Source organism: Rhinichthys klamathensis, unplaced genomic scaffold (genome assembly GCF_029890125.1).
Source record: "Rhinichthys klamathensis goyatoka isolate OS25496 unplaced genomic scaffold, OSU_Roscu_1.1 h1tg000358l_1, whole genome shotgun sequence".
Taxonomy (NCBI): domain Eukaryota; kingdom Metazoa; phylum Chordata; class Actinopteri; order Cypriniformes; family Leuciscidae; genus Rhinichthys; species Rhinichthys klamathensis.
The window spans coordinates 652076-670218 of NW_026606867.1; the positions used below are offsets into that span (position 1 = coordinate 652076).

The following is an 18143-nucleotide window of genomic DNA, read 5'->3' on the forward strand; positions in this document are numbered from 1 at the left end:
TAAAAACCAAACTTTATGTGATTTGGCGCATGACTCACACATGACTAAATTTCCCTAAGAAGTGCCTGTTGGGTGAAGATCATAGACTGTAAAAAGGTGAAGACATAGGCTACTTGAAATTTCCTAAAAATCTACCCTTGTTAAATTTTCCAGACAGAAGCTGAGAAACACTGAACACAAATATGGAAAACTACTTTCAATCCTAAAGTATACTAACAAAAATACATTAAAACTTTAGAAGATATTTTTTCTGTATATTTTTTTCTGGAAACATTTTAACACTTTATTTATTATCCAACCAATAAAAATAAAATAAAAATTGTTGCAGATTTTACATTCAGTGATTAAAATCAATACTAAAATCTTCTTTAACTGTGACTAAAGATCATTTTAATATTCATCAGCTAGCCACGCCTTCGCCGTTGAAAGTCAGTGTGATCATATTAATATTAATAAGCAAAAGCCCGTTGCCCTGCAACGTCAAATAAAATAATGACGTGGCTTTTGATGTACGCATGCGCAAAGATGCGGAAGTCGTGGGCAGGTTGTTTGTTGGAGTGAGAACATATGGGCAGGTAAATAAAGCACCGAATATGAATCTGTTTGTGCTTTATCACGATATTCACATTATAATAGACATATTGTAAATATCCTGTCTTGTAACTGGATGCTGCACTACTTTTTTATTGCGTTACGAACATCAGAACAATCAATATCGAATTGCACAATGTTGGGAATGTGATGATCCACATCATTGTAAATCCTATTATTAATTTGCGTTATAATAATGTAGTTGTTTACATATTATTTAACATTTTTTTACATTAAGAATGTCTATTTCTATATTTCTAAGATCACAGTAAGTCATAATCGTCTATAGTTATTATTAATTTTGTAGTTTGATGTGTATAAACAGTGCTGTACTGAAAGATATAACATTTAAACAATGTCATTGCCTTCACATGAGACACAATGTTCATGTTCATTCTGAACCATCTGTAAACACTAAACCACAATGTTCCATGATTCCATGATTTCATCGCTGGATGTTTTGATGGTTGACTCATAATTTGTGCTTGTGAATCATGTTGAAAATAAAGCACTAGATACAGAAGGCGGCAGGTCTTGACAAATTGGTATTTGAGTAGTAAAAGGGTATGGAGAGACCAATCTGATTTATTATTTCATGAAAACGTGTAATTTTTCAGTGATATGAGTGTGGTTAATATGATTGTCTGATGTTTTCTCAGTGATCCTGTCCATCCATCCTCCTATGACCAGCCTCAGCTCACGTTCTCCATAATGGCCCGGTCCTCTTCCTCCTCTTCTTCCTCTTCTTCATGCTGCTGTCCCTGCTCGCGGCTGTGTTCTAGATCTTCAGTCTACTCTTTGGCTCTGGGTCTGGGTTTTGTCACCTTGGGAACCAGTCGTATCCTATTACTAAAATTCTCAGCCAATGAAGGTAACATATTACACCACCATGGAGCAACTTAATGTATGATTCCTTAACATAATACCATCAATAGATAACTTTACTTTTTGCAAAGTAGAGAATTTTAAATGTTATTAAATCTGTCTTTTTCTAAATTACAGAAAACAAATATGACTTTCTTCCTGCATCTGTGAATTTAATGGCAGAGGCCATCAAACTAGTATTTTGTTTAGTGATGTCAGTACGGGTGATCATTCAAGGTGAGTCAGATTTGTTGTCCTAAAATACCATTCTCATTAATATACTAAGCTGCTATACAGTCTTTTGAATTGTGATGTATGTCATTATTTCAGCATATGTGCTGATTGATTTGTTATGGGACTAGAACAATTGCTTTTGTTTTCCAGAGGGCCGCTCTTATAAAGATTTGGGATGTTCATCTGGTGCCTCTTTTCTCAGCTACCTGAAGTGGTCTGTTCCTGCATTCCTCTACTTCCTTGACAACCTTATAATCTTCTATGTGATGACCTACCTGCAACCTGTATGTTGGATTATTAAAAACCTTTAGTGATTTATAATATGTTAGTAGTGAAATAACTTGCCTATATAAATAATAATAAATAAATAAAAAATCTTCTGACATTAGTGTAATTAAATTCATATAAAAAATAAATAAATGTACACATACACTACCGTTCAATAGTCTGGGGTCAGTGAGATTTAAAAAAAAAAATGGTTTGGGTAGATGTTTATTTGTATTTATTTGATTAAAAATACAGTTAAATTAGTAATATTGTGAAATATTATTACAATTACAATTTTTTATGTTTTGAAATGTAATTTATTCCTGTGATGGCAAAGCTGAATTTTTAGCATCATTACTGTCATTACCAGTCTTCAGTGTCACATGATCCTTCAGAAATCATTCTAATTTGCTGCTCAAGTAACATTTATTTGGTGTATTATCAATATCGAAGACAGTTATGCTGCTTATTTACACATTCTTGTGTAAACCGTGTTACTTTTTATTAGGAATCTTTGATGAATAAAAAACAGCATTTATTTAAAATATACTTTACTTTACTGTTACTTTTAATCAGCAATGAATTTAATTATTCATTTTTTCTCATGTTCTAATAGGCTATGGCAGTAATGTTTTCCAACATTGTTATTTTTACAACAGCCCTTCTCTTCCGAGTCGTTCTGAAGTAAGTACGGGCATTTCTTGTTATCTATCTGTTATCTATCCTTGAAATATATCCTTTGCTGACTTTTCATCCTTTGGCCTACAGGAGGCGCTTGTCTTGGGTGCAGTGGGCATCTGTGATCATTTTGTTTCTGTCCATTGTGTCGTTGACCACTGGCAGTGGTGACCAGCATGCCATCGCCGTACATGGCCTCCACCCAGCCCACATTTCCACCCCTTCCAACAGCTGTCTGAAATACGCCCATCCCGAGGTAAAGCATCAAAACCATAATGAAACGTACTGGACACGTGAGCTGTGGGACAGTCAGCTCATCCACAAGCTGAACAGCTTCGGCCTGGGTTACGTCCTACTGCTGCTGCAGTGCTTCATCTCTGCGCTGGCCAACATCTACAATGAGAAGATCCTCAAAGAGGGGGAGCAGCTCGTGGAGAGCATCTTCATCCAGAACAGCAAGCTGTATGTGTTCGGTTTGATCTTCAACAGCCTCACGCTGCTCCTGCACTCTGACTTCCGTGAATTGACGGTGCACTGCGGCCTCCTCTACGGCCACAACATCTTCTCCATCGCCCTGGTCTTCGTCACAGCCGCTCTAGGCCTGTCGGTGGCTTTCATTCTCAAGTTCCGTGATAACATGTTCCACGTTCTGACGGGTCAGATCACCACGGTCATCGTCACTGCGCTCTCTCTCTTCCTATTTGACTTTCGCCCATCGATGGATTTCTTCCTGCAGGCGCCTATAGTACTGCTAGCCATCTTTATCTACCACAGCAGCAGACTGAAAGATCCAGAGTACACTCTGCAGCAGGAGAGGCTCAGGGTCATCAATGGAGAGGTGTTTGAGAGGTCAAGAGGGGTAAGGGTCAAATATAGACTTGCTTCATTTTAAAACGTTGGTCACTTGCAGCTCAGCTAATCATTTGTTTAATTCGACCCGTTCGTTTCCACCTTCATTTTTGAAGTACACACTGACAGTTTAAACAAGGGGCTCTTTGTAGAGGAGATCTGGCAAACTATAATCTGATTAAGTGTGGAGCAAAGCCCTAACTTAGATTATTGCATTATTTGGATCAAATATATCATGCAGCAGGGAATTCTATTAGTGGCTTGTTGGCACTTATAGAACGCATTTTTCTGAGACGCAGTCGAGTGGAAAAGATCCGTTTTTAAAAGTTCCCTTCTAACTTCTTTCTAATTTGATGATGGCATTTAAAATAGCCGTGAGACTGCGCAACGTTCAAATTAAGACCCCCGTCTAACGCACGTTTACCTAGAAAAATGACTAAAAAGCAACTCAGTGTAACGCAAAAACATGAGAACCAGCCCTGCTTGTTTCAACAAGCTACATAGTTCCAAACGAGTTAGTGTTGTCCATTTAGTTTCCATTTAGCATTTGTGTGTGTGTGTGTTTCAGGTCTTTTTTAATATAGACATTTGCTAGACAGAAGTATTTGACTGGTCCTTCACTTCTCATTGCCTTTTTGGTTTCTCACTTGACCGCCATTTATTTTAAAAGCTGTCAGGTTAAAAAAAGGTAATCTATAAAAAAAAAATGTGTTTCTATGGCTTGTTTCTATCTATGTGCCTTCATAATCTTTAATCAAAATAACTTCCCTTCCTCTTGCAACAACATCTCTTCTGTGTTTGCAACAAACAAGTTTGCAAAATTCAAGTCCCACCCTACATTCTTTCTTGTTCGAGAAGCCGGTATACGTCACAATAGGGAAGAAAAGAGTATCACAACTTCAGGTGCATGCCGACTTTAAATGCAAAATCGTATTCTGTATGAACGACCCCGTTATTTCCTGAACATACAGTACTGTATGAACCTTTTTCATTGGATCTACTGCATCATCTAATAAATCACCAAAAGCTGTCAAGTTTTTCTGTATAACTACAGTGGTCTAAAAAAATATGTTTGTAGTATTTCATGATTGTGCGTCATGTTTTTATTTTAGGATGGGGAAGAGTTGGAGAGGCTTACGAAGGCTAACACAGAGAGCGAATCGGAAGAAGAATCTTTTTAAGTCAGTTTTGAATCTCTCTAATTATCGTGTAAATATTCTGGATTCAGCCTGTGTATATGTATAATGAATGACAAGTGTTTCAATCACATGGAATGTCTATGAGACTAGGGATCAAAGAGTTGTTTAATACGGTATATTGTCCTCTCTTACAAATTGTTTGTATAACCATTATGAGCATGTAACAACCTCAGGAGGTTTTGTGAAATTATTGCTTTCATTTTTATTGGTTGGACTGTTATTTGTTTCTTCATACAGTAGTTGACTGTGACATAAGGTGACAGTGCAGGTATTAAAGTAAGAGGAACTCATTTTAATAAACATCTCTAATGGGAACAATCACATTTCAAAGCATCATGTATAATGGGCCATACTGTGGATGCATGTTGTATTTAATGAAATATGACCTTTAAAAAAATATGTGGGTTTTTGGAATAATAAAGTCCACATTTTAATTGTATATGCTCAAATAGTTGCTTAATACTGATATTTTGTGGCAACTGCCAACATATCACTGACCAGCAGAGGGAAATAAAGCAAAGAAAAAGTCAAACTCATTTAGTTTGACATGGTGCTTAAGTAGGCTGTATCAGGAAAGTGCCTTTATAAAATAAGGGGGGAAAATTCAAGCGTCACATAAGCACATAATTCCCAACTGTAGTGTACATCAGTTCAGCTTATATAGAGTTTGCATGATGACCTGTAATGTTTAGAGCGTATTATGACCAAAGGCATATCAGTATATTTTTTTTTATTGAAATTAAAGCACAATTTATACGTTTATAAATAAGACAGTGCTCTTTAAAAATAGAGTAACAATACAGTTCAACACGAAAAAGCAGGTTGTGACCTTTAAAAATGATCACTTCTTATAGTGAAGACATTCAATAAATACAAATGTTTCGACAACGTCTTTTATCTACAAAAGATTATGTCCATAGGGACAGATGTATAGCAGATAAGATGCATCTTTAAATATAAATATATCAGCTGTATATGATAATTATAAAACCAGTTCAGAAAGGAAGTTTTCAGTTATTTCTTACCGTGACACTGTCTTATGAATGTTATAAACCCTAATATCCATAACCCTGATGATAGCCATCCTGATAGCCGTGGTGGTAACCGTAGCCACCGTACTCATCTTCTGGGCAGCGCATGCCTAGAGACTGCTGGATGGCCATTTCCTGTCTGCGGAGCTGCATGGAGTCGATCAAGTCGTAGATGATGGCCATGGACCACATGGGAGACGGGTACCAGGACTTGACATTTCCATCTTTTCCCACCAGCAGCATGGAGAAGTATTCAGGGCTGATCTGGAAATAGTTTCTAATGTCCCGCACTAGACTGGCAGATATCCCCTCACGCTCCACCGTTGCACTTCCTGAAACAGATACACGTGTCGGTGTCAAAACCGTCTATGGTCAAAACATGGGTGTGCACCATGCAGATAAACAAAATATGGTGGAGATACAGGAAGTTCTGCCATTTGTGCACCACAAATGACTTAATAGGATACTGAACTTCACAATATTTGACAGATTTGAGTTTGGTGTGTAATGCAAAACAAGTTTATTTTAAAAATGTTAAATCTCAAATAGTTAAACTACACTACAGTTTAAAAGTTTTGGGTCAGTGAGATTTGAATTTTTTTGTTTTTGAAACAAATACTCCCCAAGGAAACATTTATTTGATCAAAAATACAGTAAAAACAGTAATATTGTGAAATATTACAATTTCAAACAACTGTTTTCTATTTCATGATATTTTAAAGTGTAATTTCTGTGATGGCAAAGCTGAACTTTCAGCATCATTACTTCAGTCTTCAGTGTCACATGATCCTTCAGAAATCATTCTAATATGCTGATTTGGTTCTCAAGAAATATTTATTTTTTATCAATATTGAAAACAGCTGTGCTGCTTAGAATTTTTGTGGAAACCGTGATACATTTCTTTCAAGATGGTTTAATTAATATAATGTTGAAAAGAACAGATTTTTTTGTAGCATTATAAATGTACTGTCACTTTTGATCAATTTAATGCACCCTTGCCCAATAAATGTATTCATTTATTGTGGAAAGAAAACATACTAAGATGAAAAAACAAATACTGTATTATATTTCATGGGAAAAATAATGTATATAAAGGATCACACACACACACACACACACACATACATATATATATATATATACACTCACCGGCCACTTTATTAGGTACACCTGTCCAACTGCTCGTTAACACTTAATTTCTAAGCAGCCAATCACATGGCGGCAACTCAGTGCATTTAGGCATGTAGACATGGTCAAGACAATCTCCTGCAGTTCAAACCGAGCATCAGTATGGGGAAGAAAGGTGATTTGAGTGACTTTGAACGTGGCATGATTGTTGGTGCCAGAAGGGCTGGTCTGAGTATTTCAGAAACTGCTAATCTACTGGGATTTTCACGCACAACCATCTCTAGGGTTTACAGAGAATGGTCCGAAAAAGAAAAAACATCCAGTGAGCGGCAGTTCTGTGGGCGGAAATGCCTTGTTGATGCCAGAGGTCAGAGGAGAATGGCCAGACTGGTTCGAGCTGATAGAAGGGCAACAGTGACTGAAATAACCACTCGTTACAACCGAGGTATGCAGCAAAGCATTTGTGAAGCCACAACACGCACAACCTTGAGGCGGATGGGCTACAACAGCAGAAGACTCCAACGGGTACCACTCATCTCCACTACAAATAGGAAAAAGAGGCTACAATTTGCAAGAGCTCACCAAAATTGAACAGTTGAAGACTGGAAAAATGTTGCCTGGTCTGATGAGTCTCGATTTCTGTTGAGACATTCAGATGTTAGAGTCAGAATTTGGCGTAAACAGAATGAGAACATGGAACCATCATGCCTTGTTACCACTGTGCAGGCTGGTGGTGGTGGTGTAATGGTGTGGGGGATGTTTTCCTGGCACACTTTAGGCCCCTTAGTGCCAATTGGGCATCGTTTAAATGCCACGGCCTACCTGAGCATTGTTTCTGACCATGTCCATCCCTTTATGGCCACCATGTACCCATCCTCTGATGGCTACTTCCACCATGTCACAAAGCTCTAATCATTTCAAATTGGTTTCTTGAACATGACAATGAGTTCACTGTACTAAAATGGCCTCCACAGTCACCAGATCTCAACCCAATAGAGCATCTTTGGGATGTGGTGGAACGGGAGATTCGCATCATGGATGTGCAGCTGACAAATCTGCGGCAACTGTGTGATGCCATCATGTCAATATGGACCAAACTCCCTGAGGAATGCTTCCAGCACCTTGTTGAATCTATGCCACGAAGAATTGAGGCAGTTCTGAAGGCAAAAGGGGGTCCAACCCGTTACTAGCATGGGGTACCTAATAAAGTGGCCGGTGAGTGTATATATATATATATATATATATATATATATAATGTGGTGGGGAGGTCCTTCAAAATGGAGAAATTATGATTTCTTGGATGTTTAGTAACCTTTTGAAATGATAAAATAAAATAAAAAAGATATATTGGTCTACCACCTTTCCTTCCATTTATTCATCTTTTTTCCAAAAGTAAATAACACTGACCGTCTCTAAATGAAGAGCCTTTTAATATAGTAATACAAATCTTTGACAAAACATTTTCAAATAGAAACCAGATTTAATTTTATAAAACCAACATGTTTTTCATCAGATATTGACATTGCTTTCATCTTACATAGAAGACTTGAGTTCCAGCACTCTAAATACAGATCACAGAATCACTTTTTGATCTTAATGTATCAGACAGACTGCGAATGCACAGGGGTCTGGGTGCCAATGAAGGCAAAGCTGTCTGTAGTTTCAACAATGATGGAAAATATGTAAACACCTGAGCCCTCTTTCATTTCTGTCCTGCAAAATATAACTCCTGTGGGAACTGTTTGGACATTTCTGAGCCCGGCCGGAGCTGGAGAGGCTGAGTCATGCAGGGAGGCGCCTGAAACCAGAGGCTACTGGCTACTTTTGACAGACAAAAAAGCAGCCAATGTCAACACAACACCACCGCTCTCATCTAATGTGCTGATTAACCCTTAACACACTTACTAAACACCTGGCTGCTGTGGCAGCTACAGGTATGCTTTTCATATTTTATAAGTGACCACAATAAATAAGCATCTGGGTCAGCTGATATTTTAAACTGCTTTTTAAAACACTGCTACACATGTTTACATACACGTTAATAGAGCTTTTCGCACCACAAAGTCTATATATAACATTTTAGGAGCACTCTTAAAAATAAAGATTACAAAAGGAGGTAGAAGATCCATTTTGGGTTCCCCAAATAACCTTTAAGTGAACAGTACTTAAAATAACCTTTTTTTCTTAGTGTAAAGAACTTTTTACTAATCTCAAGAACCTTTTCCCACAATAAATAACCTTTTGTGCAGTGGAAAGATTCATCATGGAACAAAATATGCCAATAAAGAACCTTTCATTTTAAAGTGTGTAGACGGAAGTGTCAAATCTTTTTTTGTTAGTGTTTCGGCGGCAATGGTCTTACCATTGATGGGGTAAAGCTCTAACACTCCTCCCATGTCTATCAGATCTGTCCCCACCAGCTTCAGTATTGATACATGGCGAAGACCTGCAAATCGACCAACACAAAAGGAATTGTAAGGTTAAAGTGCAACAGACTAAAATCTAAACACCCCCCTGAGTCTTCAAATGTTCCCCTGTTGACATTTAGGCTGTTTAAGGGCATGTCTGTGGCTTAACTGTTGCTAATGGAATATGTGGGTGATGTATTAATAAACAGAAATATTTCTCAAGTCATTTATGTTTGAATTGATTGCCAAATTCAAATCCACTGTGGTAACCGATGTCAGTTTAAATGGAAGAGAAAGCCAGTATTTTCTTCTTCTTCTTTTTTTCCGTTCATGTCTTGTCAAACATCATTCTTATTGTTCTAAGATCTTTTCCGGGTCACATTCTGCCACATAATATTTTTTTTACAGAGCTACGCAAGTTGTGACATCAGTTTGTAGTCTTATCTTACATGGGTTCCCTATGATATTTTTAATACTGATTTTTTAAATAGCAGTTTAAAATGTATGAGTAAAATAAGGCATGTGGTTAACATTATTTGAAGACACTTTCACACCACCTAAATTATACATATTATTATTTACAGGTGACACAAATCATACGTCATGTGAAATATGAAGCAGCTGTTTTTTATGCAAGTTGCTAACAAGTTGTTAAATTGCTATTATTTACAACTAGGAACATCTCTATGATTTCCACACTCATTTCATGTGGAATGGGGTTCTTCTGGACTAAGAACATGAGGTTACACCTCACTGTTAGCTGTTCCAGGTGTGGTCACTGGCCTTGGTCAACACTTAAGACCAATAGGTATGGAACTGGCTAGAAAACAACTACTAAATATATATTCTTGGAAATAAGTCAAATCCACATAGTCTATGCAAAGCTATAATATAAAAAGGAGGTACTCAAGAGCTTGCTGCAATGGTGAATAAATGCTTAGCTAATTACATGAGTTATATGCTTGTCAAGATTTCTGGGACAAGATACAAAATGGCAAACATTCAATGCTGTTGTCTGTGTCAAGCTTATTTTGTGGGAAACATTTCTGACTGTAAGTATCATTGGGAATACACATTGTTCTTGGGAATAATACCAAGAAAAATTCCAAATCCATAACTCAGTGGAGTTTATAAGAACTGGCTTGGTCTGAACTACAGTAACAACGATCTGGTTTCAATCTTCGCTGAGTGACAAGAGAAAATCAATGTAAGATATTATCTTGGCAAACTTGAGACATGAGAAAGAACCATATGCAAACCCTGCGGGTAAAAAGATCAATTTGTAGTAAGAGTCCCTAAAGAATAACTACCCCTGCAATAATGTGATCTGGTGATTTTATTGAAATTCTCCTTCAATGACATCATATAGTTCAGTGATTATCATGCTTACCCAGGTTGCACGCCTGACTGGTCAGTGCGTAGAGTTGTTGTTGATAGGCCCATTCCTCATCATTTGGTGCAGATATGACAAACAATCTACGTCTCCAGCGGAACCTATGCGATGAAAGAACAAAATCATTAGATCAATGCAGGTGTGGATTAATGCATGGGCAAATCTAGGTTGTAGCAATGGGCCCACCTGATCAGCAGTTTTTGCAAATATTTTCTGATCTAGTTCTACATTACTAGTAATTCGGAGTGTTACTGGATAGAGGTTTGAAAATAACAGGCAATTGATGAGAACACAGCGCACATGCAACATTTGACGGTTACCAATGCAAGTGGGGAGCGCTCGTTTTCTGGCGCTTGTCAAGAACAGGTACTGTTACTCTGACCATGCCCAACGCCATTGGATCAAAGCGCTGTCCATCACTGCCTTATTTGCTGCCCATTAATATAAATAAATTTGACAATGCACAGTTGGATCAGAGCCCTGTCAATGCTTTGGCAATGTAAAGCCTTTTTACCATGTCAATAACGCTACTTGAATCTGAATTTGTCAATTGCTGATCGATTTAAAATGCAGAGATTTTCAAACAGGGGGAGAGACCACAGACCAGATTTCTGTTCATGGTATATGAACACTCAATTATATATTTTGAAATACAGCCCAGTTTGCACTTACTTTTGTGTGACTGATCAAGCTATTATATGTAGCAAGTACGAGTAGCAAAAATGCTTTCTCTGATTTGACACTAACAAATTATGCAAAAACTGACACTTCAAATTAACTTATATGTGTGTGAAATGCTATGAATTGTATTCAGTATATAATGAGATCAAAGACAGCTTGTGATGGCATAAAAGCACAGATTTAATTCTTTTGGAGATCCCCCTGTGAGCCCTGGCTCCAGCACAGCACAATTTCACTGGAAAAAGCTTTACCTGGAAAGGAAGTTCTCCAATGATCTTGGCTTGTCTTCTTTTTTACACGTCACCCCATCACGTTTCTGTTGTTCCATCTCTCTGATGCGCGAGGAAAACGTGTCGATATAGTCAAAAACAGCCTTCATTGCAATTGGCACTTCATAGTATTGCTGGAAATAATAAAAAGAGATATACAACTTAGAGAAATATACAGCCTTATAAAGGGTTAGAAACCGAATACCTTTACTAGTAAGGGGATTTTCTCAATAGGTTCTGAGCAGCCAAGAATGCCGAACGTAAAATGATGTGTCAAATTGACAGAGCTGTGAAGAATTCTTGACATTTTTCTGCAAACCACAACAAATATGCTGGTCAAGCAAGAATGCAATGCAAAAATCACATTTCTTCTGTGGAAGTTATACAGTCTATAGACACCCATTTTTATTATTGTGTTTAAACTGTATTATTTCATTGTATTATTATACTTTGTGTTATTATTGTTTAATATAATGTTCATTCATATTTATTATTACTCTAATATTTATACTTAATTTATTATGTAAACGCCTACATTTAATGCAAATGCTACATTATTTAATTTGTTTTATATTGACCATTACATCAAATACAGCTCATGAAGGCACTGAATTAAATTACTTTGGATGTTAAAACATGTTCTCAAAACAAAAAGTAAAACTCCTTTACAAGGACCGTGATAATCCGTTTTTATTTGTGGGCAGTTTATGTATAGTCAGTTGTGTCAACATTAAGCTCTCACAACTCTATCTAAACTCTACATGCCCAGAATTAAATCAGCATTCGTGGGTGTCTCTGAGGATTTTCAATAAATTTGACTTTCTATCCACCTCCTGACTGCACAGTGGCTTCTTTGTTTATTCCAGCTGTCTGCAAACAGAACTCAGCTTTGCGCGTACCGCTGAAAAGCACTGTGGAAGAAGAGAGCTTTAAAGCTGTAAAAATGTACTGCGTGCCATGTTACGTGTCTTTTACCTTCGCTTTCATGTCCAGATCTGTGAGGACCATGTAGAAATCGCTGTAGGTCATTCCATACTCTTTCCTCAGCTCCGTGATGAGATTCTGGTTCTCCAAATCCTCCTGTCTCAAACCTTTCATGGGCTTGTCATTCTCTGCAAAAACGCCACACAAAATCCCACAGACTGATCAACCAACCAGAGAGATAAATACAGAAGATTACAGATGGCTCCACAGTCTGCTAGTTTTGTTTTGACTGCAGTTCAAAGAGACATGCGTGTCTTTCATAACATACAGTACGTAGGGCGACCCCTCCAGTGGGGTCAACGCCGGTAGAACTCGGGACACTGAGGCCCTCTGCTATACGAGTAGCCCAATGCTGTTCTGCTGTTTATCTAAACGGAAAATCACCAGACATGCAGTCTTTTAATGAATTGCTGCAGGGCCTTATGGCTGTTCTGTGTGTTTATTCTGGGAACATGGCTTCCTTTGCTCTAAAAGAGACAGATAAAAACAGAGCAACTCATGTGAAAGGACCCTCTTTAGTCTGTGGAAACTCTGCGGGTGCATGAGACAGCACGGGAGGATGCGGCCGACCCAAAATATTTGTTTTCCTTTCCACAAAATCCAAAGAATTTCTCACTCTGATTTCTAGCGGACAACAAAACAGATGGTTTAAGGCACTCCACTTTCAGCACGGGAGGTGAACTACAATCAAAAACGAATCAAATCGGAGGCAAAAGGGTATTTCTTCCTATAAACATTGGGTTTTCATTAAATATGCTCTTTATTTATCTCTCAGGGCAAAAATAAATACTAAGGAAGCTTTAGGCATATTTCCTACTCAATGACACTAGATAAAATTAACTCGCAGTCTTAATATAAAATATAAATAACTATCATTTTTAAATAATAATGATAAAACGAAACAGCCTTTCTGCAGAGTTACATCATAGAAATTACAAACGGAAAATGAAAGATTAGGTTTAGCCTCAGCAGTGCTCCTAATTATATGCCTACCATAGCCACAGCAGAGAACCTTTAATTGTGGTTCAGGAACCACTGATCATACAGTCAGTCATGTTTCCTTTCTAGTACCTCTGATGCTGCACTGGAACCAGTCACAGTGAGCTGGCAGGCTATAAATGCTCAGAATGTGCCAGACAGATATATGCGATCACAGAGAGCCTTGTGTTCACTATGGAGAGATGTTTATGAGCACCTGCTTTGCTCCTATTTGTCCATCCTGTGGCAGCGAAAGTGACCCCTCACACACAACCATGTGACACAGTCCAGACTGATGAGTATATGGAACAAAAGTCAAAGCAGTGACTCATTCAGAGGCAGTCCAGATTATGATGATTTCATTATTATTTCACAGCATTTTGTCTTAATGCTTGTAGAATTGTGTGACGTCTGGAGAATTATCAATAACAGTGACAACCAGGGCTGCGCAAAATATGGGATTGAAGAATTGGCTTGATTTTGAAATGTTTTTTTTTTAAAACAAGTTTTTTAAAAACAGTTAAAATTACAACTATGAATTTCAAGTCATTTCAAATCTACTTACATTCCAATTCAAATTCCAAAAACAGGAATTGGAATTTAAATGGCATTATCAATTAAATTCTGAATGGCCCAGCCGCCCAGGTAGAATTCAAAGTAAATTTTCAGATAAAACTCTGGTGTTAATTCACTTTTGGAGTAGTGCATCAAAAATGTCCAATGAAGAAATTAAAAGAGTAGAGTAATGTATGCTATATCTACACTCCCTACAAAACTGTCTCGCCTGCCAAGAACTGACTGCTGTTACTGAGCTAAAACTCTCCAGTCAGAATATCAGCTACAAAGGAAACAGACATTTTCCCATGTCTTGGATAATGAACAAGAGAGAATAACGTGCCATGGCAGACTCTGCTCCCAAACTTCCATTTGATTCATCTAGCAGCATTTCGTGACACTTGAACAAGCACCATTCACTCCATTCCCAGACCAAACTTCAAGTTCCTTTGCTGTGAGGTTTTGTGTCATATGAGGTCATAATCTGAAAAAGTGCTTCCCTAACTTACAAGTGAGTGCCAACTGTTGGATAAAAGGCCTTTTTTGTTTCCCATACAATTAATAGCTCTAAATCTCCACATAAGAAAATGGCTTGTGTTTATCATATCCATCTTCGGCCTAATCATTCATAGCTGCATGTCACAACTAGTAAAGCTCTCAAAGAACAGGAAACAGTTGTTCTTTTTTTATGAACGTTGCAGGATTTTATGATGGGTGGCCTGAGTTCAGTTTGTCTCAGTGGGAATGGATAGAATGCTTTGACCGGAACTTCCATAACCTGTGCTTAAATGTCCATATGTCAACCATGACATGGATTCTCAGCAGTTACTGTTTAAGAATGAGGAAAGTAAAACAATAGAAAAAGATAACAGGAAAAATGCATGCAGTGTTGAAAACCTTCTCCTATCATTTTGTAAGAGTTATGCTAACTGAAATGATGGTTGGTGGTTTGAATAAAATCAAAAGTGGCTTACCAAGTTGATAATGATCTATCTTCATGGTGCTGTTTGTAAGTGTGCCAAAGATGGTGATGATGGAGACCTTTCTGATTGCCATCTCACACACATGTTCCAAGTATTCATCCCTCTGCTGAACATACATGTTGTTCTCCTCTGTTGGAGAGGTGATCAACTGAAGTAAAGAGTTTAAAACAGAAGAACAGTAAATAATATTATAATAAAGAAATCCACATTTCTAAATCAGACTACTTACAAAGCTACTCACAATTAGTCTCCTTCTGCTTTCAAAATAGTCCAAAAAGGTTGCCAGAGCTCCTTTAGGTGGTGGAGGCGGTGGTGGTGGTCTCTTTGTTGGTTTCTGATATTCTTCTTTCTCGTGGATCTTCGAAACTTTCTTTCCATTTTTCTTACTGCCCTTTCCATCCTTTCCCCTCCTCTCCGCCTTGTCTTTCTTGGACAACTTTTTCTTCTTTTTATCTGTCTTGCCCTTGCCTTTCTTGACGGGCACAATCTCTTCCTCCTTCTCTTCAGGATAGCCGTCGGTGGGCCCACCTACATCATATTTCTCCTCGTAAGCATTGCTAATTTCCTTATCGCCATTCTTTTTCTTCGTAGGCTTAACTTTAGGTGGTTTGTGTTGTGTAGGTATAATGTTGGTATGTCTGTGGTTGTATTCTTTTTTATCAGTGCGGTTGTCCCTGTATTTTGCTGTGTCAGCCTTGGTATAGACGGGAAGTGTCGTGGGTGAGGTTGTCTGGAATCTGTCCCTTCGGTTGTAATAGTAAGGCTCGGCGGTGGTCTTGTGGGCTGGGATCCATTGTGGGGTAGTATGAGCTCTGGTCGTCCTTGGAGTGGTGGTGGCCCGCGTTGTGGTCGGCCGTGTTGTTGTCGTTGTTGTGGTGGTGGATCGAGTTGTCGTTGGGGGACGTGTGGTGGTGGTGGTAGTTCCTTTGGTAGTGGTTGTTGGTCTTGTTGGAGTTGGAGTTGTTGTTGTGGTCGGTCTTCGTATGGGTTTCCGCTCCTCTCTTCTCCTCTCTGTTGGTGGGTCCATTTGGGAGTCAGTGCTGGGGACACCCTCGACCACCTGACCCTCCACCCCAGCCCCTTTACACTTCTGCACAAAGCCTTTCTGCCTGACTTTCTCCATTTTGCGCATAGGCGACTGGTCGATAACTTCATACATCGCTTCCAGTCTGACAGGGTATGGGTAGCGCTCCTCTACCTGAAGCGTCTTCTTAAGAAGGACCATCCCAAACTTTCCTTTCTCTAATTTAAGAATGTTCATGAGCCTGGGAATAAGAGTCGTATCCAACGGCTCTTCCATCACTTTGCCTTCATTAGTAATGCGTCTGATTTTCCCACCCAACTCCCCTTCCTGGTGAAACATGACAATCTGATGCACGTGCCGCTCTGCCAACTCACAGTAAACCTCTGGTTTAAGAAGACTCATCATCAATCTGTAGTAACCATCAGAGTCGTGGGGTGCAGAAATAACCAGCAGGCGATTTTTCCCCGCAAATGACGCCAATAAGTTTGGAGAACCGGCACTGTTTGGCATGCGGGATACTCTGGCCCTGGCTCCAGGTGTTCCATCATCTTGCTGGATTGGATTCATAGCCCCACCCTGTGCTGGTCTCCTTTGTACCAAGATTTTTCTGGATTGGACATTCCTGGTAACGTTTATACCTTCATCTCCCTGCAACTGCTGGCGTTTATCATTGATCCATGAAGAAGTACGTGTTCTGATAATCTGACCCTGTTGTGATTTGTTTTGTCTTGCTCGTCTTATGGACAGCATTCTGAGTTTTGCTTGTTTATCGGTCGGGCTGCTCTCTGACACGTAAACAGCCCATGTAAACAGACACAAAACACCGAAACCAAGCATGTACCTTCCCCTCATGTTTGAAAACTTCAGATACACTTAAGTCAGTAGAGAGATACAATCCATTAAATAGTCATAAGATCCGATGTATTTTTATAGAGTTTATAATTCTGATGCTCAGTGCAAAACAGTGCAAAAGTTCGTTAAAACCATCTTTAGATACTTAACAAACCAATAAAATTATTTCTTTAATAAAGACAAAAGTTATATCGATCTTTGTTTACCTGTAAGTGCGTTTAGGAAACATTTGAACATTCAGCGCGAGATATGGCTGATTCAAAGCAAAGGGGCATTTACTGTTGCCCACCGCCAAATTTTCTCATCTCAACGTTCCTATATTGAAATACATAAAATCCTTTAACCAACTGAAAATAGTTTCCATGAAGTCAAGCTCCGGTCCTTAGTCAGTCTTGAGAGGTTTGACACGCGCCACTTCAACAAAATGCACGTCGCGAAAAATTAGAAGTCAGAAATACTTCGAAAAGTATGGAAAACGCTCTGTGCGGCTCCTTATCACTGGAAGCTTTCCCAAACATGTCAAAAAGTAACAGCACAGCAGCCTCCGTATCCTCTGACGAGCGCACGGGACCAACCCATGCAGCTGAGGGGTGCCAGTGCGCATAGATTTACTCCTGCAAATGCTATCAGAATGAACCTTTACCTTAAAACTGGCTCTCAAATTCTAAAAAAAATATATGATGATACCTTTGCCAGTGAACATTTCTTAAAAAGGTATATGTATAAGGGCCCATTTACTGTGTCAGAAATAGGCCTATAGCAAACTAAATAAATGTCTTATTTTGTCAATGTTCTAAAGCCAAATTAAGCAAGTTCTTAAAATAGTATCTGGAAATTTTTTTTTTTTAAAGTTGGCTGTATATATTTTGCCCTTCCCACTATTGTAATGTTAATTATAAATCTGAAGGAAACATTTTCAATAAATATTGTTTCAGGAAAATAGTGCCCAATGAGCAAACTAAAGGTGACAATGGCGAGAAGATGGATATGATTATGCCAAGACATGACATTAGTTGTTGAATCTAAAATATTATCATATCATTGTTAATTTTCAAGGTCGTTTATTTTGGATTGATACATTGCACAGATATTCAACAACTGGCAACCCATAGAAAATATCATGAAAAGCATGTAACTCTGGTAATCTATGATAGGGTCATATTTCATTCAGAGTA

At 38.4% G+C, this 18143-nt stretch overlaps 2 protein-coding genes across 2 annotated transcripts; one reads left to right on the forward strand and one right to left on the reverse strand.

The window, feature by feature from the left end:
- Positions 1 to 515: 515 nt before the first annotated feature.
- On the forward strand, positions 516 to 5121 carry slc35a5 (solute carrier family 35 member A5). The gene is made up of 7 exons (XM_056232874.1): positions 516 to 575; positions 1282 to 1462; positions 1594 to 1692; positions 1840 to 1973; positions 2573 to 2640; positions 2725 to 3493; positions 4596 to 5121. Exons 1-7 carry the CDS (start codon positions 516 to 518, stop codon positions 4662 to 4664), a joined length of 1380 nt encoding a protein of 459 aa, XP_056088849.1. The 3' UTR covers positions 4665 to 5121.
- A 276-nt stretch (positions 5122 to 5397) lies between these two features.
- On the reverse strand, positions 5398 to 17541 carry ccdc80 (coiled-coil domain containing 80). The gene is made up of 7 exons (XM_056232873.1): positions 15334 to 17541; positions 15084 to 15240; positions 12568 to 12704; positions 11575 to 11726; positions 10640 to 10743; positions 9204 to 9287; positions 5398 to 6045 (listed from the first exon to the last, which is right to left on the reverse strand). Exons 1-7 carry the CDS (start codon positions 16966 to 16968, stop codon positions 5738 to 5740), a joined length of 2577 nt encoding a protein of 858 aa, XP_056088848.1. The 5' UTR covers positions 16969 to 17541; the 3' UTR covers positions 5398 to 5737.
- Between the last annotated feature and the right edge of the window lie 602 nt (positions 17542 to 18143).

Excerpts from the sequence above, each read along its gene's own strand:
- ccdc80 (XM_056232873.1), bottom strand. The coding sequence starts at position 16,968 with ATGAGGGGAAGGTACATGCTTGGTTTCGGTGTTTTGTGTCTGTTTACA. Across the intron at positions 15,241-15,333 it reads AAAGCAGAAGGAGACTAATT|TTGATCACCTCTCCAACAGA; the intron begins GTGAGTAGCTTT and ends TCTTTACTTCAG. Across the intron at positions 11,727-12,567 it reads ATCTGGACATGAAAGCGAAG|CAATACTATGAAGTGCCAAT; the intron begins GTAAAAGACACG and ends TATTATTTCCAG.
- slc35a5 (XM_056232874.1), top strand. The coding sequence starts at position 516 with ATGCGCAAAGATGCGGAAGTCGTGGGCAGGTTGTTTGTTGGAGTGAGA. Across the intron at positions 576-1,281 it reads GAGTGAGAACATATGGGCAG|CCTCAGCTCACGTTCTCCAT; the intron begins GTAAATAAAGCA and ends TCCTATGACCAG. Across the intron at positions 1,974-2,572 it reads TGATGACCTACCTGCAACCT|GCTATGGCAGTAATGTTTTC; the intron begins GTATGTTGGATT and ends ATGTTCTAATAG.